Source organism: Tamandua tetradactyla, chromosome 5, assembly GCF_023851605.1.
Source record: "Tamandua tetradactyla isolate mTamTet1 chromosome 5, mTamTet1.pri, whole genome shotgun sequence".
Taxonomy (NCBI): domain Eukaryota; kingdom Metazoa; phylum Chordata; class Mammalia; order Pilosa; family Myrmecophagidae; genus Tamandua; species Tamandua tetradactyla.
The window spans coordinates 99,648,317-99,672,210 of NC_135331.1; the positions used below are offsets into that span (position 1 = coordinate 99,648,317).

At 41.4% G+C, this 23,894-nt stretch overlaps 1 protein-coding gene across 5 annotated transcripts in view; it reads left to right on the forward strand.

Moving 5' to 3' along the window:
- Window positions 1-23,894, forward strand: part of TAF8 (TATA-box binding protein associated factor 8) — a 48,780-nt gene that overhangs the window by 11,345 nt on the left and 13,541 nt on the right. For 4 of the 5 annotated variants that reach the window (XM_077161779.1, XM_077161780.1, XM_077161782.1 and 1 more), the window contains exons 5-8: window positions 898-1,022; window positions 13,658-13,805; window positions 16,139-16,281; window positions 23,342-23,481. In XM_077161779.1, the coding sequence (XP_077017894.1) occupies window positions 898-1,022; window positions 13,658-13,805; window positions 16,139-16,281; window positions 23,342-23,481 (556 nt within the window). The remainder of the gene's footprint in view (window positions 1-897; window positions 1,023-13,657; window positions 13,806-16,138; window positions 16,282-23,341; window positions 23,482-23,894) is intronic. The other variant, XM_077161781.1, reaches the window with a different exon arrangement.

Below are 23,894 nucleotides of genomic sequence, written 5' to 3' on the forward strand. Positions count from 1 at the left end.
CGTAGTTGCATATTCATCATCATGATCATTTCTTAGAACATTTGCATTAATGCAGAAAAAAGAAATAAAAAGACAACAGAAAAAAATTCATACATACCATACCCCTTACCCCTGCCTTTCATTGATCACTAGCATTTCAATCAAAATTTATTTTAACATTTGTTCCCCCTATTTATTTTTATTCCATATGTTCTACTTGTCTGCTGACAAGGTAGATAAAAGGAGCATCAGACACAAGATTTTCACAATCACACAGTCAGATTGCGAAAGCTATATCATTATACAATCATCTTCAAGAAACATGGCTACTGGAACATAGCTCTACATTTTCAGGCAGTTCCCTCCAGCCTTTCCATTACATCTTGACTAACAAGGTGATATTTATTTAATGTGTAAGAATAACCTCCAGGTGAATTTTTTAAATTGCTCTTTTCATACTGGTATCTTTTTCAGAGCTTCTCTTTCAAGGTAGCAGTGGAAGGTGCCATTTTCAATCTCTTGTCATCTTTTGCCCACACTAACATTCCCTGGCTCACATGTATCTTTGTCATCTGGGGTCTGTGGAAAAAGGAGAATTAACAGCCTGTCTGTTTTCTTTAGTTTCTTGGCATACTCTCACATGTTGTTGGCATTGTAACAGCTACTGCCCCCCCGCCCCCCAAAAGAGTCAAGCAGACAGGTTGCTGTGGATGGGAATGTCAACTGAGGGCATTGCAGGGTGATCTTTTTAGGCCCTTAAGCCATTAAAGGCCTTTTACTGATAGAAATAGAAGGTGCCTGTTGTTGAGAACATTGGAATCCAGCATTTACTCTGGGAAAAGATGGATGTGGACAGAGACCGCGAGCTGTAGAAACTGGGGCCTTGGGTGAGTAGTAACCGGTGTGACTCTGTTGCAGCTCCAGTGACCAATCAGCCTGTGACTCCCAAGGCTCTCACTGCAGGGCAGAACCGACCCCACCCACCGCATATTCCCAGCCACTTTCCTGAGTTTCCTGATCCTCACACCTACATCAAAACTCCGGTGAGTGATGAAGCTGCAGTGGGACTGGGACAGACACAGAGCACAGAGTCACTTCCTTCCAACTGTCAGACTGGAACCCAAAAAGTTTGGTTGGTAAAATGGGTGTTCAGAACTTAGGAAGTCTTTCACCATTGAGAAACAATTTGTAAATGAGAATTATGTCCTCATTTTTGCTGACAAAAGTATAGTTAGCAAAAAAATTGAAGTGGGCCCCAATTGTGCCTGTTCCACCAAAACAAAAAAATTCATAGCCACATAGAAAGACTGGAAGGATGTTTTATAAAATGTTCATGATAATTCTTATTGAATGGTCAAATTGCAGGTAATTGTTGTTTTATGTATGCTTTTCTGGATTTTCCAAATTTTCCACTATGGAAAAGAGTTATTTTTGAAGTCGGTGAGAAATGGTCACTTGAATAATTCTCAGTAATACCATGAAATAGAAGTTAGAATAACTCTGAGTTCTAGGTCTGAATAAAGACAAGTTGAGTTGGCCTCCGTGGTTCTCATGTGATTTGATTTGCTAAGGAGCAGTTTCACCTTCACTTGAAGGCACAGTATGCAGAGGAAGCATGCTCCATACTCTTCATTTTCCCCATTGCCACACCAGGGTGTGATGTAAATCTAGCTGTTGTGCAGGCTGTTAGGGCAAGTCCCCTGGCACATATCTCCACACCTCATGATACTCGGGGGACATGAGGTGTCACTGGCTACCCACTGTTACCACACAGTTGTCACCCTTGATCAGTAGTCTCTTAAGCTTTGGAGAGTATCCCTGTCAATATTCACATTGAGTACATACTCCAGTATAAGTTTACTTATCTGGATATTATAATGCCACTCTGTATGAAAATAATGTGCATTAGAAGATAATCGCATCATTATTAAAGGTACAGGAAACTTACTAGCTCCTTTTTAGTGGCAGCTATGTGATTGCCCCTGCTTTTTGTGTTTTGAAGTTTTGGTTTACTACTTGGTGGAATAATTGGGAGGTCTGATTCTGAGATAAATTTCTTTTTTTTTCTTTTTTTTTGGTATGTGGACTGGTAATCTAACGCAGGTCTCTCACATGGCAGGCGAGTGTACTACCACTAAACCACTGGGATCATTTTATTTTGATCCTTAATTTTTTTTTTTGGCTTTTAAAAAGGGAGAATTTAATGAGTTACAAGTTTACAGTTTTAAGGCCGAGACAATATCCCAATTAAAACAAGTCTATAGAAATGTCCAATCAAAGGCATCCAGGGAAAGATACCTTGGTTCAAGAAGGCTGATGAAGTTCAGGGTTTCTCTCTCAAGTGAGAGGGCACATGGCGAACACAGTCAGGGCTTCTCTCTTGGCTGGAAGGGCACATGGCGAATACAGCGTCATCTGCTAGCTTTCTCTCTTGGCTTCCGGTTTCATGAAGCTCCCCAGGAGGCGTTTTCCTTCTTCATCTCCAAAGGTTGCTGGCTCGTGGACTCTCTGCATCTCGTGGCTACGTCGTTCTGCTCTCTCTGAATCTCTCATTCTTCAAAATATTTCCTCTTTTATCGGACTTCAGAAACTAATCAAGACCCACTCAAATGGGTGGAGACATGTCATCCCTTAATCCAGTTTAACAACCACTCTTGACTAAATCACATCAACCAGGGACTGTTGATCTCATTACAGTTTCAAATGAGATCATTACAGTAATGATCTCATTACAGTTTCAAATATACAGTATTGAATAGAGATTATTCTACCTTTATGAAATGGGATTTATATTAAAACATGGCTTTTTGACTTCTGGAGAAGATGGCGGCTTAGTAAGATGCGCGGGTCTTAGTTCCTCCTCCAGAACAGCAACTAAAGAAACAGAAACAATACGAAACAGCTCCCAGAGCCACGAGAGAGACCAAAAAGACAGCATACCCCATTCTGGAACGGCTGAACGGGCAGGGAGAATCCACTGCGGTGAGATACCGGAGGGGCGCGCGCTTCCCCGGGCCGGGGCGGCTGGCAACCGGGGTCCCTTCCACACACGTGGCTTCCCGGTCCGACTGGGAACGTGGGATAGCGGGGCCCTCCCGCCACGCTTGGCGTCTCGGGCCAGCTGGGCAATTTGGACCAGCACTCCCCCAAGACGCGGTGGCCGGCGATCCCCCCCTCCACGCGCGGTTTCCCGGGCCGACTGCGAGATTAGGATTGGCAAGTTAAAGGAGCCACAGCATCTTTTACTGGTGGGACCCGCAGACAGATGAGCGCCACGAGTGCCACCTACTGGGCAGGAAAAGAAAAACAGCCCAGAGATTTCACAGAAAAACCTTTCAACCAGCCGAGTCCCACACCCAGGGAAATCTGATCAAATGCCCAGACACCAGCAGAAAATAACGGATCACGCTTGGAAAATTGAAGATATGGCCCAGTCAAAGGAACAAACCAATAGTTCAAATGAGATACAGGAGCTGAGACAACTAATGCTGAGTATACAAACAGAAATGGAAAACCTCTTCAAAAACCAAATCAATAAATTGAGGGAGGACATGAAGAAGATATGGGCTGAACAAAAAGAAGAAATAGAAAATCTGAAAAAACAAATCACAGAACTTATGGGAGTGAAGGAGAAAGTAGAAAAGATGGAAAAAACAATGGATACCTACAATGGTAGATTTAAAGAGACAGAAGCTACAATTAGTGAACTGGAGGATGGAACATCTGAAATCCAAAAAGAAACAGAAACTATAGGGAAAAGAATGGAAAAATTTGAACAGGGGATCAGGGAACTGAATGACAATATGAAGCACACAAATATACGTGTTGTGGATGTCCAGAAGGAGAAGAGAAGGGAAAAGGAGGAGAAAAACTAATGGAAGAAATTATCACTGAAAATTTCCCAACTCTTATGAAAGACCTAAAATTACAGATCCAAGAAGTGCAGCGCACCCCAAAGAGAAGAGACCCAAATAGGCGTTCTCCAAGACACTTACTAGTTAGAATGTCAGAGGTCAAAGAGAAAGAGAGGATCTTGAAAGCAGCAAGAGAAAAACAATCTGTCGCATATAAGGGAAACCCAATAAGACTATGTGTAGATTTCTCAGCAGAAACCATGGAAGCTAGAAGACAGTGGGATGATTAAATTACTAAAAGAGAAAAACTGCCAACCAAGACTTCTATATCCAGCAAAATTATCCTTCAAAAATGAAGGAGAAATTAAAACATTTATAGACAAAAAGTCACTGAGAGAATTTGTGACCAAGAGACCAGCTCTGCAAGAAATACTAAAGGGAGCACTAGAGTCAGATACGAAAAGACAGAAGAGAGAGGTATGGAGTAAAGTGTAGAAATAAGGAAAATCAGATAGGATATATATAATACAAAAGCCAAAATGGTAGAGGAAAATATTATCCAAACAGTAATAACACTAAAAGTTAATGGATTGAATTCCCCAATCAAAAGACATAGAATGGCAGAATGGATTCAGCTTTAAGACAAGATAAACTTATGAACCATGTAATAACATGGATGGACCTAGAGAATATTATGTTGAGTGAATCCAGCCAAAAACTAAAGGACAAATACTGTATGGTCCCACTGATGTGAACGGACATTCGAGAATAAACTTGAAATATGTCATTGGTAACAGAGTTCAGCAGGAGTTAGAAACAGGGTAAGATAATGGGTAATTGAAGCTGAAGGGATACAGACTGTGCAACAGGACTAGATACAAAAACTCAAAAATGGACAGCAAAATAATACCTAATTGTAAAGTAATCATGTTAAAACACTGAATGAAGCTGCATCTGAGCTATAGGTTTTTGTTTTGTTTTGTTTTGTTTTGTTTTGATTTTACTATTATTACTTTTATTTTTTTCTCTATATTAACATTCTATATCTTTTTCGGTTATGTTGCTAGATCTTCTAAACCAATGCAAATGTACTAAGAAATGATGATCATGCATCTATGTGATGATGTTAAGAATTAATGATTGCATGTGTAGAATGGTATGATCTCTAAATGTTGGGTTAATTTCTTTTTTTCCGTTAATTAAAAAAAAAAAAAAAAGAGAAGGGATAATTGGAGATGAAGGGATACAGACTGTACAACGGGACTGGATATAAAAACTCAGAAATGGACAGCACAATACTACCCAATTGTAATGCAATTATATTAAAACACTGAATGAAGCTGAAAAAAAAAAAAAAAAAAAAAAAAAAGACATAGACTGGCAGAATGGATTACGACCCAGCAATACCACTGCTAGGTATCTACTCAAAGGACTTAAGGGCAAAGACACAGACGGACATTTGCACACCAGTGTTTATAGCAGCATTATTTACAATTGCAAAGAGATGGAAACAGCCAAAATGTCCATCAACAGATGAGTGGCTAAACAAACTGTGGTGTATACATATGATGGAATATTATGGAGCTTTAGGACAGACTAAACTTATGAAGCATGTAATAACATGGATGGACCTAGAGAACATTATGCTGAGTGAGTCTAGCCCAAAACTAAAGGACAAATACTGTATGGTCCCACTGATGTGAACCGACATTCGAGAATCAACTTGGAATATATCATTGGTAACAGAGACCAGCAGGAGTTAGAAACAGGGTAAGATAATGGGTAATTGGAGCTGAAGGGATACAGACTGTGCAACAGGACTAGATACAAAAACTCAGAAATGGACAGCACAATAATACCTAATTGTAATGTAACTATGTTAAAACACTGAATGAAGCTGCACCTGAACTATAGTTTTTTGTTTGTTTGTTTGTTTGTATCTTTTGTTTTTGTTTTTTTCTTTTTCCTTTTTATATATATATATATATTTGTTTTTTTAATTTTTTTATTAATCAAAAAAAAGAAAAGAAATTAACACAACATTTAGAAATCATTCCATTCTACAAATGCACTCAGTAATTCTTAGTATCATCACATAGATGTATGATCATCATTTCTTAGTACATTTGCATCGATTTAGGAAAAGAACTAGCAAAACAGCAGAAAAAAATATAGAATGTTAATATAGAGAAGAGAATTAAAATAATAATACTAATAATATATATATATATATAAAAAGGAAAAAGAAAAAAAACAAAAACAAAAGATACAAACACACAAACAAACAAACAAAAAACCATATTTCAGGTGCAACTTCATTCAGTGTTCCAACATAGTTACATTACACTTAGGTATTATTGTGCTGTCCATTTTTGAGTTTTTGTATCTAGTCCTGTTGCACAGTCTGTATCCCTTCAACTCCAATTACCCATTATCTTACCCTGTTTCTAACTCCTGCTGGTCTCTGTTACCAATGATATATTCCAAGCTGATTCTCAAATGTCGGTTCACATCAGTGGGACCTTACAGTATTTGTCCTTTAGTTTTGGGCTAGACTCACTCAGCATAATGTTCTCTAGGTCCATCCATGTTATTACATGCTTCATAAGTTTAGTCTGTCTTAAAGCTGCATAATATTCCATCGTAGGTATATGCCACAGTTTGTTTAGCCACTCGTCTGTTGATGAACATTTTGGCTGTTTCCATCTCTTTGCAATTGTAGATAATGCTGCTATAAACACTGGTGTGCAAATGTCCGTCTGTGTCTTTGCCCTTAAGTCCCTTGAGTAGATACCTAGCAGTGGTATTGCTGGGTCGTAATCCATTCTGCCATTCTATGTCTTTTGATTGGGAAATTCAGTCCATTAACTTTTAGTATTATTACTGTTTGGATAATATTTTCCTCTACCATTTTGGCTTTTGTATTATATATATCATATCTGATTTTCCTTCTTTCTACACTTTACTCCATACCTCTCTCTTCTGTCTTTTCGTATCTGACTCTAATGCTCCCTTTAGTATTTCTTGCAGAGCTGGTCTCTTGGTCACAAATTCTCTCAGTGACTTTTTGTCTATAAATGTTTTAATTTCTCCTTCATTTTTGAAGGACAATTTTGCTGGATATAGGAGTCTTGGTTGGCAGTTTTTCTCTTTTAGTAATTTAAATATATCATCCCACTGTCTTCTAGCTTCCATGGTTTCTGCTGAGAAATCTACACATAGTCTTATTGGGTTTCCCTTGTATGTGACAGATTGTTTTTCTCTTGCTGCTTTCAAGATCCTCTCTTTCTCTTTGACCTCTGACATTCTAACTAGTAAGTGTCTTGGAGAACGCCTATTTGGGTCTATTCTCTTTGGGGTGCGCTGCACTTCTTGGATCTGTAAATTTAGGTCTTTCATAAGAGTTGGGAAATTTTCAGTGATCATTTCTTCCATTAGTTTTTCTCCTCCTTTTCCCTTCTCTTCTCCTTCTGGGACACCCACAACACGTATATTTGTGCGCTTCATATTGTCATTCAGTTCCCTGATCCCCTGCTCAAGTTTTTCCATTCTTTTCCCTATAGTTTCTGTTTCTTTTTGGAATTCAGATGTTCCATCCTCCAGTTCACTAATTGTAGCTTCTGTCTCTTTAGATCTACCATTGTAGGTATCCATTGTTTGTTCCATTTTTTCTTCTTTGTCTTTCACTCCCATACATTCTGTGATTTGTTTTTTCAGATTTTCTATTTCTTCTTTTTGTTCAGCCCATATCTTCTTCATGTCCTCCCTCAATTTATTGATTTGGTTTTTGAAGAATTTTTCCATTTCTGTTCGTATATTCAGCATTAGTTGTCTCAGCTCCTGTATCTCATTTGAACTATTGGTTTATTCCTTTGACTGGGCCATATCTTCAATTTTCCGAGCGTCATCCATTATTTTCTGCTGGTGTCTGGGCATTTGATCAGATTTCCCTGGGTGTGGGACCCAGCTGGTTGAAAGCTTTTTCTGTGACATCTCTGGGCTCTGTTTTTCTTTTCCTGCCCAGTAGGTGGCGCTTGTGGCGCTCGTCTGTCTGCACGGCAGTCAGCCCTGGAAACTGCGCGTGGAGGGCGGGGGGTGTCGCCCGTCGCCCTGGCTTGGGAGAGTGCCGGTCCTAATTGCCCAGCTGGCCCGAAACGCCAAGTGTGACGGGAGGGCCCCGCTATCCAACGTTCCCAGTCAGACCGGGGAGCCACGTGCGTGGAGGGGACCCCAGTCGCCAGCCGCCCCGGCCCGGAAAACGCGCGCCCCTCGGGTAGCTCACCGCAGCAGATTCTCCCTGCCCGTTCAGCTGTTCCAGAATGGGGTACGCTGTCTTTTTGGTCTCTGTCGTGACTCCGGGAGCTGTTTCGTATTGTTTCTGTTTCTTTAGTTGCTTTTCTGGAGGAGGAACTAAGACCCGCGCGTTTTACTAAGCCACCATCTTCTCCGGAAGTCCCCTATATATATATATTTTTTATTATTATTATTATTTTAATTTTCTTCTCTATATTAACATTCTATATCTTTTTCTGCTGTTTTGCTAGTTCTTTTCCTAAATCGATGCAAATGTACTAAGAAATGATGATCATACATCTGTGTGATAATACTAAGAATTACTGAGTGCATATGTAGAATGGAATGATTCCTAAATGTTGTGTTAATTTCTTTTCTTTTTTTTAATTAATAAAAAAAAAAAAAACATGGCTTTTCTTAGGGGACATACTTCCTTTCAAACCAGCACATTCCACCCTCTGGCCCCTAAAAAAGACATGTTTTTCCCATATACAAAATACATTAATTTAAACCTTTCAGTAGCAATACAATGAAGTACAAAATTAGAGACAGTATAAAATCTCATCAAGTCAGTTACAGGCATGGTCTGTCCTAAGGCAAAATTCTCTCTATTTGCTCTGGACCTTTGGAAACTCATAACAAGTTATTTGCTGCCAATATACAAAGGAGGAGCTATCATAGGATACATATACACATTTCCATAGGGAGGAAGGAACGCAGGGGTCACCGAACCTATACAGTTTTGAAAACCTGCAGGGCAAAGTCCATTAAATTTCAGAGTCTGAGAATCATTTATCCTCGGGGCTTTAGAAAGTGACAGTCCCACCCTTTCCAAAGGCCTGCTCAGAAGCCTGCCTCTCTTCAAACGCAACCTTGGGGGATATTGGGGAGATTACCTTTTCTTGGCTCCACCCTCTCCAAGCATTGGGGCTGCACCCGGGCTCTCTGCCATCTCCGGGGCACACGCTCAACCCCTCCATGTGGTGGCAGCCAGTCTCTCCCCAAACCCCAAGGAATGTGCTTCACCCCCTCCAAGACCTGAGGCGGCATGACTCTTCCACTGCAACCAGGTGGACGGCCCATTCTCTGCCTTTGGGGCAAACTCACCCTCTCCATGGGCTTGGGTGGGTCTGCTCTCCTGGCCTGAGGCTTCTTGACTTCAGACCTCAGCCTCCATGGTTTTGCCTCTGAAGTTATTTTTCCTCCAATGTGTCCCTTCTCTGAACTCCCCAGTCCAGACTGGCAGCAGCTCTATTTATACAGGTCCCACAGCACTCTCACTGGCTTTCTATGCAGTAGCCTTGGATCATGCCCATCAGACATAAGGAGTTTCCACAAATCCTTCCTGGATAACTCCATGTCCGATCCTGACTTTCTCTGAAATGGCTGACTGGTTCCACATTTGGCCAAGACCTCATGTGGGGCACTATTCTCTGGGGTCTCCCTTCCTGGAGGCCCAGAATTTTCCAGAACTTCAATTTCTGGTTTCTTTGTACCCAAGAGTTCGGTTCTCAATTTATCTCTTTCCTGTCGCATTTCACTATAAGCTGTGAAGAGAAACCAAGCTGCACTTTCTACATTTAACTTGGAGATCTCCTCTGCTAAATATCCAAGTTCATGGCTTTTAAAATCTGCCTTCCAGCCAAAGCCACTAGTCAACTTTGCCAGGTTATCTACCATTTTAAAACAAGGATCGCTTTCCTTCCAGTTTGCAAAAACACATGCCTCATTTCTGTCTAAGGCCTCATCAGAAGTATCTTTAGAGTCCACATTTCTACCAAGATTCTCTTCAAAACATTCTAGGCCTTCTCTACCAAGCTTCTCACAACTCTTCCAGACTCCTCCCCTTATCCATCCAAAAAGCCATTCCAGCATGTTTGGTATTTGCAAACTGCAGCAGCAGCACCCCATTCTCCGGTACCAAAATCTGTTCTAGTTTGCTAGCTGTTGGAATGCACTATTACCAGAAACGGAACGGCTTTTAAAAAGGGAGAATTTAATGAGTTGCAAATTTACAGTTCTAAGGCCGAGAAAATGTCCCAATTAAAACAAGTCTATAGAAATGTCCAATCAAAGGCATCCAGGGAAAGATACCTTGGTTCAAGAAGGCCGATGAAGTTCAGGGTTTCTCTCTCAAGTGAGAGGGCAGATGGTGAACACAGTCAGGGCTTCTCTCTTGGCTGGAAGGGCACATGGCGAATACAGCGTCATCTGCTAGCTTTCTCTCCTGGCTTCCAGTTTCATGAAGCTCCCCGGGAGGTGTTTTCCTTGTTCATCTCCAAAGGTTGCTGGCTCATGGACTCTCTGCATCTCGTGGCTACATCGTTCTGCTCTCTCTGAATCTCTTGATCCTTAATTTTAATGGTTCTCATAGTTGAAAAGGGTACATCGCAAAGATATGTTGCCCTTAATAAATCACAAAATTAATTTTTTCATTCTCATCTACCATGTATGTAAGATCTTGTTGAAATTTTCTCTTAAATTTCCAGCTTCTTGATTGTCAACAGTTGTCTTAAAAAAAGTTGTAAGATTCTTTTGTGTTTTAATTCTTTTAACAAATCTGTTCAAAGTCCACTCAACTTATTCATTTTGGCAAGATTTTAAATATGTTGGAAAATTCTGTTTCTATGTGTAAGTGTAGACTTCATATAAGTAGCACACTTAAATTGACTGTGACAAGAGGATGCACGGGTAGTTCAGTGGTTAGAATGCCCACCTTTCATACGGGAGACCCAGGTTCAATTCCTGGACCATGCACCCCCCCACACACCCCCAAAAAAGGAGCTTCAGTTAACTGTGAGAGCATGAGAATGGAAATGTTTCCAAGTGCCTCTTTTTTCAAAAATATTTTTTAATTTAATTTAATTTTAATTAATTTATTTATTAAAAAATAAAACAATATACATAATCAGTAATTTGCAATATCATCACTTAGTTGCATGTTCATCATTTCTTAGAACATTTGCATCAATTCAGTAAAAGAAATAAAAAGACAATAGAAAAAGAAATAAAACGAACACAGGAAAGAAAAAAAAAAGATTATACCTACCGTACCCCTTACCCTCGCTTTCATTGATCACTAACATTTCAAACTAAATTTATTTTAGCATTTGTTTCCCCTATTATTTATTTTTATTCCATATGTTCTACTCATTTGTTGACAAGGTAGATGAAAGGAGCATCAGACACAAGGTTGTCACAATCACACAGTCACACTGTGAAAGCTATATCATTGTTCAATCATCATCAAGAAACATGGCTACTGGAACACAGCTCTGCATTTTCAGGCACTTCCCTCCAGCCTCTCCATTATGTCTTGAATAATAAGGTGATATCTGCTTAATGCGTAAGAATAACCTCCAGGATAACCTCTGGACTGTGTTTGGAGTCTCTCAGCCATTGACACTTTGTCTCATTTCACTCTTCCCCCTTTTGGTTGAGAAGGTTTTCTCAATCCCTTGATGCTGAGTCTCAGCTCATTCTAGGATTTCTGTTCCATGTTGCCAGGAAGGTCCACGCCTCTGGGAGTCATGTCTCACATAGACAGGGGGAAGGTGGTGAGTTTGCTTGTTGTGTTGGCTGGAGAGAGAGGCTACATCTGAGCAACAAAAGAGGTTCTCTTGGAGGTGACTCTTAAGCCTAATTTTAAGTAGGCTTGACCTATCCTTTGTGGGGTTAAGTTTAATATGAACAAACCCCAAGACTGGGGGCTCAGCCTATAGCTTTGGTTGTCCCCGTGTGCCTCTTTTTAAAGTCCTTATCAAGAAGAATGGTTACTTTCTTCATTTTTAAAGTGTCATCTTCCCCATTACAATTTTAAATGTTTTGACTAGCTTCTCATTCTGATTAGATTCCAGTTGTTTTTCACTCCATAATGGGATTGCCAAAGAGCTCATAATTAGGAGGAGGAGGTCAGAGCTGCCATTTTCTTGCTTGCTCATGCTTATGTTAATAGCTTCAGTCTGTATTTCTTTGAGGGAATCTTTTCCAACAGCGTTTTCATTTTGTGAAGGTTGGTTGAAGAAAACAAGGTGGTTATAATTTGTAAGTCCACTGAACCAGCCTCTCACATGTATTGCAGGATGTCATATGACACTGATGGGACCAGGGAGTCCTTGTTAGGGCTTTCACAACTTGGAGGATCCCCACTCTCCCTTCTTTACACCCTAGACCAGCTTCACAGGGGCTGAATAAAATAGCATTACCCTTGTTAATGGTAGTTATGTTTTAAAAAAAATTTTTTTTAATTTATTTTATTCAGGGGCTGAATAAAATAACATTACCCTTGTTAATGGTAGTTATGTTTTTCCTTTTTGCCCTTCACTTCCCTTTGGGGATCTCTGCGTTAAATAACGATAATGGATCATTTTAAAGGCTGGAAAGATACAGTAAGAACAAGGCAGGGAAAGTCCCCTTCGTGAGAACAGGGGAAAATTCAACCTCCCCAAGTTGAATTCTTGATATTCTCGCAAGCAGTGTGGACAACCAAAGCTATAGGCTGAGCCAGTCTTGGGGTTTGTTCATATGAAACAACCCCACAAAGGATAGGTCAAGCCTACTTAAAATTAGGCCTAAGAGTCACCCCCAAGAGAACCTCTTTTGTTGCTCAGATGTGGCCTCTCTCTCCAGCCAACACAACAAGCAAACTCACCACCCTCCCCCTGTCTACGTGGGACGTGACTCCCAGGGGTGTGGACCTTCCTGGCAATGTGAGACCAAGATCCTAGAATGAGCTGAGATTCAGCATCAAGGGGTTGAAAAAAACTCTAGAATGAACTGAGACCCAGCATCAAGGGATTAAGAAAACCTTGACTGAAAGGGGGAAGAGTAAAATGAGGCAAAATAAAGTGTCAATGGCTGAGAGATCCCAAATAGAGTCGAGAGGTTATCCTGGAGATTATTCTTATGCATTAAGTAGATATCACCCTGTTAACCAAGATGTATTGGAGAGGCTGGAGGGAACTGCCTGAAAATGTAAGGCTGTGTTCCAGTAGCCATGTTTCTTGAAGATGATTGTATAATGATATCGCTTTCACAGTGTGACTGTGTGATTGTGACAACCTTGTGTCTGATGCTCCTTTTATCTACCTTGCCAACAAACGAGTAGAACATATGGAATAAAAATAAATAATAAGGGGAACAAATGTTAAAATAAATTTAGTTTGAAAGGCTAGTGATCAATGAAAGGGGGTTACGGGGTATGGTATGCATAATTTTTTTCTCTGTTTTCGTTTTATTTTTCTATTGTCTTTTTATTTCTTTTTCTGAATTGATACAAATGTTCTAAGAAATGATCATGATGATGAATATACAACTATGTGATGATATTATGAATTACTGATTATATATGTAGAATGGAATGAGCATATCTTAATGTTTGTGTCACTTTCTTGTAATTTTTTTTAATTCATTAAAAAAATTAAACTAAAACTCAACCAAAAAAAAAAAAAAAAAAGAACAAAGCAGGGACTCAAAAAGAGCAGTATGATACCTTGGTATTACCCTAGCATCCTTTGCTGTTCTCGTTTTAGACGTACCGCGAGCCGGTGTCAGACTACCAGGTCCTGCGGGAGAAGGCTGCATCCCAGAGGCGCGATGTGGAGCGGGCACTCACCCGTTTTATGGCCAAGACAGGCGAGACCCAGAGTCTTTTCAAAGATGATGTCAGCACATTTCCATGTGAGAATTGCTCCTGTCTGTGGCCCCTGTCTTGTCATTTGAGATAATCACATCATCTTCCCTTTTGGCAATGCTAGGAAAAAACGATGAATAAGCTTTTGTTCTTGTGTCAGGTGAAGTTTGTTCTCAGTTTTCTGGCTCCTCTTATCCAGGTCTTAAGCCCATCCCTAAGTGATTACTCCAAATTAGTATTGATCTCTCTTGGGATGGCTGCATGAGGTACATTGAGTTTAGTTAATCTGAAGGCTGAGCCCTGGCATCAGAGACTTTTCCAGTACAAGCGGCAGCCCAGTAGAAGGTATGCTGGCATCAGGAGGCAGGGTCAGTTAGAGAACATCTACCAGATTTTGCCTTCCCAATGTCCTTTCACGTGTACCATCTCATTTAATTTCTGATCTCAGCATCACCATTTGGCTGAACAACCAAGTTATTTCATCTCCAGAGGCCTCAGGTTGTTGTTGTTTGCATGGGCAGGCACTGGGAATCGAATCTGGGTCTCTGGCATGGCAGGTGAGAATTCTGCCACCTAAGTCAACGTCACATCACCCAAAAACTCAATTTAAAGATCCAATATTAAGTTGTTTGTCTTTTTTTTTTTTTTTTGGCATAGGCACTCTCCGGGAATCGAACCCAGGTCTTCGGCACAGCAGGCAAGAGTTCTGCCACTGAGCCACAGTTGCACCACCCAAGGCCTCAGTTTTTTGTTTTTTGTTTTTAAATATCAAAAAACACATAACAAACGCAAACATTCCTCTTTTGATCATTCCGTTCTACATATATAATCAGTAATTCACAATATCATCACATAGTTGCAAATTCATCATCATAATCATTTCTTGGAACATTTGCATCTATTCAGAAAAAGAAATAAAACAAAAACAGAAAAAAAAATTTTTATACATACCATACCCCTTACCCCTCCCTTTCATTCATCGCTAGCATTTCAAACTAAGTTTATTTTAACATTTGTTCCCCCTGTTACTTATTTTTATTCCATATGTTCTACACGTCTGTTGACAAGGTAGATAAAAGGAGCATCAGACACAAGGTTTTCACAATCACACAGTCACACTGTGAAAGCTATTTCATTATTCAATCATCATCAAGAAACATGGCTACTGGAACACAGCGCTATGTTTTCAGGCAGTTCCCTCCAACCTTTCCATTACATCTTGAATAACAAGGTGATAACTATATAATGCATAAGAATAACCTCCAGGATAACCTCTTGACTCTGTTTGGAGTCTCTCAGCCATTGACACTTTGTCTCATTTCACTCTTCCCCCTTTTGGTCGAGAAGGTTTTCTCAATCCCTTGATGCCAAGTCTCAACATTCTAGGATTTCTGTCCGACGTTAAGGCCTCAGTTTTTAAAAGGCAAATGAGGGAGATTGGTTTTGGTAATTTATTCATTCACCAAAGTCCTATTAAATGCCTGCTGTATGCATGGCTCTGGAATAATTGCAGCTAACGGTCATTGAGTGGCAAACACTATGCTGATCATTTCCCATGCGGTATCCCTTTCAAGGCACTCATGAGCCTGTGAATTAGAAACTAAATATCACCACCACAATAGGAAGTCAAGGCTTTTAAAGAAGAGAAGTGAAATACTTTGCCCAAGGTCACACAGCTAGTAGATAGTATTTCCAAACTAGTTCTTTCTGACTACAGAACTCCACATCTTACCCACATTAAAAATAATCTTAGAGTATCTGCCAACAATAGCACTGTACCATAGAAGTATATAGAGAGACTTTTCTTTAGTTTAAAATTTTTTTTAATCAATTATTTTTTCTGTCATCTTCATTACTGTTTAAAAGAAATGGAACTCTCCTTTACTTGAAGTGTTCTGTAGCTCAGTGGACATACTTACAAGTCCAGAATTTGGACTTGAGTCCTTCAGTCTGAGGGCATCACTATCCATGTTCTAGAAATGAGGTTTAGAGAGGTCAGCTTGACCTTGGATACAAGATCACAAAGCTGATGTATTGTTAGGGCTTAGTCCCAGTTCTTTCTGATTTCAGTTGTATTTGCAAAAAGTATGAGCTGTGAAATCATACTGTCTGAGTTTGAATTACGCTCTGCTACTTTCTGCATATTTGAGGAAGTTACTTCACTTAACCTCTTCATGCCTCAGATTCCTTATCTGTACAGTGGGGATTAAAGATAACGTGTGTGAAATCCAGGGGACATTCTGTGACCCATAGTAAGTGTTCAGAGCATGTTAGCCAGTATTGTTATTTGGCACTGCTCACTGATTTCTTGTAAGGCTCTAGGCCTCTTGTGAGGACTCCATGACAGTTCAGTAGTTGTGCCTCTTTTCCATTCCCCCAGTGATTGCTGCCAGGCCTTTCACCATTCCCTACCTGACAGCTCTTCTTCCATCTGAGCTGGAGATGCAACAAATGGAAGAGACAGATTCTTCAGAGCAGGATGAGCAGACAGACACAGAGAACCTCCCTCTTCATATCAGCACGGTAGGTCCTATCTTCTGCCTGTTTTAGAGAACTCTCCAAACTAGCCCATCCAGCCCTTAGTCTGTCACCCTGAGAATTGGATATGACCTGCCCCAGGCTTTTATTTATCTGGCTTTTCATTAAGGGCTTGCCTGATGGACTCTGGTGATCCAGATGTAATCTGATCTCTAGAGTGCTGTCTCTCCTGAGGATTCACTCATTCATTCAACAAATACTTAATGAGCACCTGCCAAGGCCAGGCACAGTTCCAGGTGCTGGGGAATCAGTAGGAAATAAAATACACAAAGCTCTCTGCCCTTGTGGCACTTAGGAAAAATAAGAAATTAAATGATCAAATGTGTATGTGGGTGGTGAGGTGGAGAGATGGGATGTAGTTTTTGGTAGGGTGGCTTGAGCACACCTTACTGCAAGGGTTGATAGTTCAGTAAAGACGTGAAGGGAACAAGGCTTGCAGATATCTGGAGATAGAATATTCCAGTTAGAGGGGATAGCAGGTGCAAAGGCCCTGAGGTGGGAAGTTCCCTGTTGTATTGAAGGACAACAAGGCCACCAGGGTGGCTAGAATGGTATATATAAGGGGAGAGTAGTAGGAGATGAGCTCAGAGAGCTCGTGGGGACATCAGACCTTACACGGTCTTAAAGGTTGTATTAAACGCTTTGGCTTTAATCAGTAAGAGGGCAGCCATGGGAGGTGTTGCACAGAGGAGAGTCCGGATCTGACTTAGGTTTTAACAGCATCAGTCTGGTTGCAGTGTTGAGAAGAGACTATAGGAGGGCAGAGATAGAAACAGGGAGACCAGTTAGGAGGCTATTGCAGTAACTATGTGAGTGATGGTGGTAGGAGCAAAGATCATGAAATGTCAGATTTTAGATTATTTTAGAGCAGAGCCATTTGGATTAGTTGATAGGAGTGGATGGAGATTGATGGAAAGAGAGAGTCAAAGATAAATGTGAGGGTTTTGCTTGAATAACAGGAAAGATAGAGTTGCCTTCAGCCAAGAGAGGGAAGACTGGGTGGGCTAGGTATGGGAGAAAGTCAGAAGTTCAGGTGTAGACTTGAGAAGTTTGAGATGCCTGTTAGACACCGGCATGGTGATGTTGGGTAGAGAGTTGGCTACACAAGGTATAGTTTGAGGAGTAGTTTGGGCCAGAGGTACAAATTTGGGTGTTGTCAGCATTTAAAACTGTGGATTAGATTAACCTCTCCCAGGGAGTGAGTGAGTATATAAAGGGAAGAGCTTACAAGGGCTGAGCCCTGGGGTATTCTTTTTAGAGTTCAGAGAGAATGGGAAGGAAAAGCCAGAGAGGTGGGAGGAGAACCTGGAGAGGGTGGTATCCGGGAAGGTGAAGAGAGTGTCAGGGAGAGAAGAGTGATCAGCTGTGTCAGAGGCTGCAGTTGCCTCCAGAAACAGGAGGGTTGGGAATTTGACTGTGAGATTTGGCAATGTGAAGGTAATTTATGATCTTGTTAAGAGCAGTTTCAGTAAGTAATGTGAGCAAGACCTGGAGTGGGTTCAGATGAGAGAGATTGTGGCCAGTGAGTATAGACTCATGTCGTCCAATACAGTAGCCACAAACCACATGTAGCTATTTTAATTTAAATTAATTAAAATTAAAATTAAATTTAGTTCCTTAGTCATACTAGCCATTTCAAGTGCTGTATATGGCTAGTGGCTACGATACTGGATAGAGCAAATATTGAACGTTTCTTTCATCATAGAAAGTTCTACTGAACAGTGCTAGTATAGACAATAGTTTCAAGGAATTTTGCTTTTAAGGGATGGGAAGAAATAGAGTGGTAAATAGAAGAGGGAAATGAAAGAATTTAAAGAGAAGGGATTTTTTGTTTTATTCTTAAGATAAATAATATGTTTTTATGATGATAGGAATGGTCTATCATCCTAAATGAGATGATAGATCAACTAGAGAAGGAAAACTTGATGCAGGAAAGAGAGAAGAATTTTGGAGCAATGTCTTTTGGCAGATGAGAGGGGCTGGGGTCTAGTGCCCAAATGGAGGCTCTTGCTCAGATTACTTACCCCTGTCTCAGGGATAGGGGAGAGAGTTTGTGGGTACAGAGACAGGCAGATGCAAAAACATACTCATTGAAGTTTGTAGACTTTCTTTTCTGGTTACTGATGTGTCATTTTCAGTGAGTAAAAGGATAAGACCTACTCTTGTTCCCACATCTTGGGAGAAAATACCAAGTAGAGTCTCAGAAATGCTGGAAGCTCTAAAGCCTTTTAGGCTTAAAGTACTTGATAGGTTACTATATTCATCCATCCTTTAAGATTGGTCTTGCTCTTTTTTTGGCATGGGCAGGCACCAGAAATCGAACCTGGGTCTCTGGCATGGCAGGCGAGTATTTTACCTGCTGAGCCACCATGGCCCTGGCCTTGCTTTTAAGCAAGGATGGCTTTGTGGTTGTAGTGGGTTGCATACTCTTCGTGGATACAATGTACCAAATACAGCCAGTGGCTTCAGTTTGCAGGTAGAGAATGCCAGTGCCATCTCTGTTGTCTGCTGAAGGGCTTCTTTGCTTGAAAACACATTCCTTTAATGATGAACAATTCCTTTCAGAATTAGGGTCAGGAGCCCATGGCTTTAAAGAAAGTAGAGGAAATAGTTATTCTGCACTTCTGTTTTGGACTCTGCTGCTTTGGGCTGGGATATGGTGAGTTGACACCTTGTGAGAAGGGCTTCAGCAAATTTATCATTTAGCATCACCATACATCTGTTAGTACAGCGCAGTTTCAAGGGCTTGCAGATGTGTTCTCAAACCATCCAGATATCAGCATAAGGTAAGGTCATTACCCTTCCTGAATATGACACATCAGTAACCAGAAGAGAAAGTAAAGTGGCTGCCTGAGGACTTCTAGTTACCCAGAGATTGAATCAGATTTATAGACTGCAAAGAATAGAGAAATCTGGCCTTGGAGTCAGATTGGCCTGGCCTCAATCCAAATATGTGACTTTGGTTGCATTATTTAACTTGTGAGTCTGTTTCCTCTCAAGTACGACTAGGAATAGGAAAACTGACCTCAAGAAGGTGTGTGGTGAGGAGTGGCTGAGTTAAAATGAGATAAGACAACTCAGATGCCTGGCACATGGCAGCACGTGCCACCCACTGTTTCTTCTCCTGCATTTTTGTGCTGTACAACCACACCCTCTTCTGTTAAAAGCCTTCAGGAAAAGGATTCCAGGAACAATTTATATTCAGTCAATTGGACTTAAAAATGTTTTTAATGTAATTTTGTTGAACTGGCAAATGTAATCATATGTTTCAAAATTCAGAATGTACAAAAAGATGTATTGTGACGGTTCTTCCTCCCATCCCTGTTCCCCATCGTCTACTTTTCAGCCGCAAAACAACCGGTGCCACCAGTCTCTTGTGTATCCTTCTAGAGACATTGTTTTTTGTTGTTGTTTTAAATCAAATAGTAGCAAATCACAAACAGGTCTCCCTGGCTTTCTTCCCTTATGGTTATATCTTGGCAGTCATTCCATATTTGTATTTGAGGAGCTTCCATTCCATTGAATTAATGTAACAGTTTAACTAGTCCCCTGGGGACATTTAGGTTGTTTTCCGTCTTTAGCCTTTATAGACATTGGTACAGCAGTTAACTAACTGGTATTTTAAATTATTCTTATCAGTTGATAACAGCATATCTCTCAAGAACTATTGCTAGATAACTCTTTGTTTGACCTGGTTCTAGTTTCTCTGTGTATTTGAATGAACATAAAGGAACTATTCATATTAAATTAGTGTACTGTAGAACTTTTCCCCCTCATACATTGCCTTCTGCAGGAAATCCAGTTGCCCCAAAATGTGACTCTCTAATGACATGCACCATTCATTCACTCAACAAGTATTTATTTAGCACCTGGTAAAGGAGCCAGACACTGTTCTGGCTGCTTAGAATACAGCAGTGAGCAAAACCTAGATTTTGTCAGTGGAAGAATGACAATAATAGTAATATGTAAATAAATCATTAAGTACTATATTAAAGATGAGAGTGCTATAGGAAAAGAAACAGAATAGGGGCAGATCCAGACTCGGTTTTCAACAGAGTGCTCAGGACAGACATCACTAAGAAGGTGACTTTTGAACAGAGGCATGGAGGAGGTGAGGGAGTGAGCGTGCCAATGTGTGGGGAAGAGTGTGCTGGCAGAGGGAACAGACGGGGCAAAGCCCTGAGAAACAGGTGCATATGGCTGTGACCGAGGAAGAGAGGGGGAGTGGGAGGGGTCAGAGCTCGTAGGGTCTTTTAGGCTGTTGTAAGAACTGGTTTTTAAGTTGAGTTGTTGGAGGGTGTGGAGCAGTGTAGGGAAACATCTAAACTTTTTAAAGGGTCACTGTGATTGCTGTGATGAATAAAGACTACAGAGGGAAGGCAGAAGTAGGGAGATGAGTTAGGAAGCTATTACAGTAATTTAGGCAAGAGACAATGGTGGGGACTCCCAAGGTGGTAGGTGGAAATAATCAGATTCTTCGTGTTTTGAAGGTCAAGCCAAGAGGATTTCCTCACAGGTGGAATGTAGGGTGTGAGAGAAAGGAAAGAACCTAGGATGACTGCAGGGTCTGGCTGAATACCCAGGGAGACTCAGGGAGCTGCTGCACAAGGAAGGCTGAGCCCAGTTTTAGTTTGAGGTGCCTACTTGACAAGTAAGTGGAGATGTTAACCAAACAGTTGGCTCTACAAGCCTGGAGAACAAGAGGGCGGCGAGGTCTAGAGGTGTACATTTGGTAGCTGTTGGCCTAGAAACGATATTGCAAGTGGTGAGGCTGGATGCAGGTATCCAGATGTGGGTGGAGTTAGTTGGAGCTGTCATAGGTGTTGTCTGAATCTGGCCTTTTCGGGCTCAGAGACGTTCATGACAGAACGTTCTGCTGTCCCTGATGGCTACAAGAAAGTGGCATTTTTGGAAGCTGTACTTGGGGGGAGAGGAGGCTGTTGTCTCAGCCTCGTGTCACTGTGGGTGAGCAGCTCCTCCCCCAGGCCTCCCATCACAGCCTTCCAGTCACCGTGCAGTGGTTCCAGGCCTAGGTTTTCAGCACCTCAGGCTGTGTCACCTCCACATTATCTCAGAAAACACTTAAAGGCACAGTTGAAGTGAATTTCCAGTAACTTTGAAGACAAGACATTTATCATAGAAAAATGATAAGGGGGATTGGTGGACTGAGTGTGTGGGGTATTACTAAATCAGGTCACTGAGAACTTCAGAAAGATTGGGAGCCACATACCCGAGGCAGGTCTAGTGTGGGCAGACCCTGTGCGTATCTTGGGGCACTCGCTTTCAGTAGAGGGTGCAGGGTCTGAAATGCTGTCCGTCGCCTCGTGGGCCCACCACGCGCGAGGGAGAGCGGCCTCCACCCGCCCTCTGCCAACCGTGCGCTGCTGTGGTTGAGGTCAGGGGGTGCGTCTTTGAGTTGCAGAACCGGCATCTGCAGCAACTTCTTCACCTGGTGGAACCCTTGGACTGTCACCAGGGGGCACAGCCCAACCTTTTTTCATCTTCTCCACTTAGGCCTGAGCTTCTAGCTCAAGTGTTGAGCGTGATCCTCTCCACTCCACTCCTGGCTCGCCCCCCCAAAGGGAAAACAGCTCTGCTCAGTTTACGGAGCTTGGAGAGTATAAATGAGAAAAGGAGAATTGAATCACCTATATTTTCAGAACCAGTGTCTACAATTTCAACATCATAATTTTTTCCATGTCTGTATACGTTGTGTTTTTAAAAAATTTTAACTGGGATCATACTGAATATATATGACCTTATATGCTTTTCTCCAAAGTCACTTTTCCTCAGAAAACAAATAATAAAAAGCTTGATGTTTTCATGATTACTTGGTAATTATATCTATGGATATATGTTCTAATTTATCCATTTTCCTTTTGAACATTTAGGTTCTCGGTTTTTTGCTTTTATAAATAATGTCATAATGAAAATCCTTGCTCATCAGTGTATCTGAAAGTCAGTATTTTACTAGAATATGCTCATAAGTAGGATTGTTCCCAGAAGTGTGAACATTTTAAAGTGTCAGTATGCTTGGGGAAATAGGACTGATCCTCATTTGTTCCCCATTGTATTCCTTGTGCGCCACAGTGCGTGGCACACAGTAAGAGCTCAGGAAATCTCTTCTCACTGAATAAATGACTGAATGTTGCTGAATTACTTTCCAGAAAAGTTGTTCCACTTTCCACTCCCACTGTTTTCTCCCTGTGTGTGGGAGTACTTTTTGACCTTCTTAATGGGTTATAATGAGTCTGCTCTGAGGAACACCTTGAGTAGTTGTTGATAGCATTTTGTAGATGCCCGTCCCGTGGAGGCATCTCTTCTCCTTCCTCCTTTCCTCTCTTTACTTCTTCCTTCCTTTGCTTTCCTATCCCTTTTCCTACTTTCTCTCCCTTTTGTCATGTCTGAGCCCTGGACCAGTGGCTCTTAAGCCTAACTATACATCAGATTCAGCTAGCAGGCTACTTAAAAAGACAGACTTTCTGGAGACCTGGCACCTATAGTCTCTGCTTTGCTTGGTGAGAACCCTCAGGACTGGAAAAGTTCTGACCTTTTCCGAGGAATGTTTGTCAACACCATGTTGCAAGAACCAGAAATTTGAGGATTTGGAGGAAATCTGTTATGATTTATATTAGCTTTCATCCAGGAGATACCCTAAACAAATGATTTGTTCTGGCTTGTACCTCTCAGTCCTCCAGGGCATAAAGGGTCATTTCCCTTCTTCTTAACTTTCCCACAGAGCTGGGTATTTCTCCTTGAGGCATCTGAATTTTAGTCCCTGTCTCCAGTGCCCTGTCATGAGGTCCACAGCTTTGAGCTTTGTGCTGTGCTGTGTCAGAACTGTTGGTCTCACCTTCTCCTAATAGCCAGTTGCTTGCTGCCTGGGCCTCTTTTTCTCGTGCAGAGATGGGCACATTGGAAAGAAGGTGGTCTCTGGGCTTCTGATTTTGCAGCAAAATGATGCTAATAGTAGTTCTTATCATGGGCATTTGATCGCTGTCCTTATGCCATTGGTGTTTTGTTTTATTTTGGCTTTTGCTCAAAGGATGATTCTGGAGCAGAGAAGGAGAACACCTCTGTCCTGCAACAGAACCCCTCCTTGTCAGGAAACCGGAACGGGGAGGAGAGCATTATCGATAACCCGTATCTGCGACCTGTGAAGAAACCCAAGATCCGCAGGAAGAAGTGAGTTGGAAGCTGGGTTCCGGAGAGGCTGCTCTGACCGACTGAGGTTGTCTTTCTTGATCCTTGGCCCAAAAGAGGTTCATCAGTGGGTGTGAACCTCATGGTAAACTACTCTGGTGAGAGGAAATATTTTCTCTTCTCTCCTTTCTTGGCTCCTGTATGCACCTGCAACCAGGGATCAAACCCAGCCCTGGAGTTGTTCCCCCTAGAAAGACATCAGGAGTGCTCCCTACCAGGCAGGCTCCATGGATTGCTGTCTTTGGAGGTCCCTCTTGTGAGCTGAAAAAGCAACCTGGTTTATACAGGGATGCAGACACCACCCTCCTGGGGAATTAAAGAGAGAAATAGAGGGTGGCCTTCTCATGGCCCAGCTGAGGCCGCTGGGATGTGACTGGGGCATGACCATAATGACA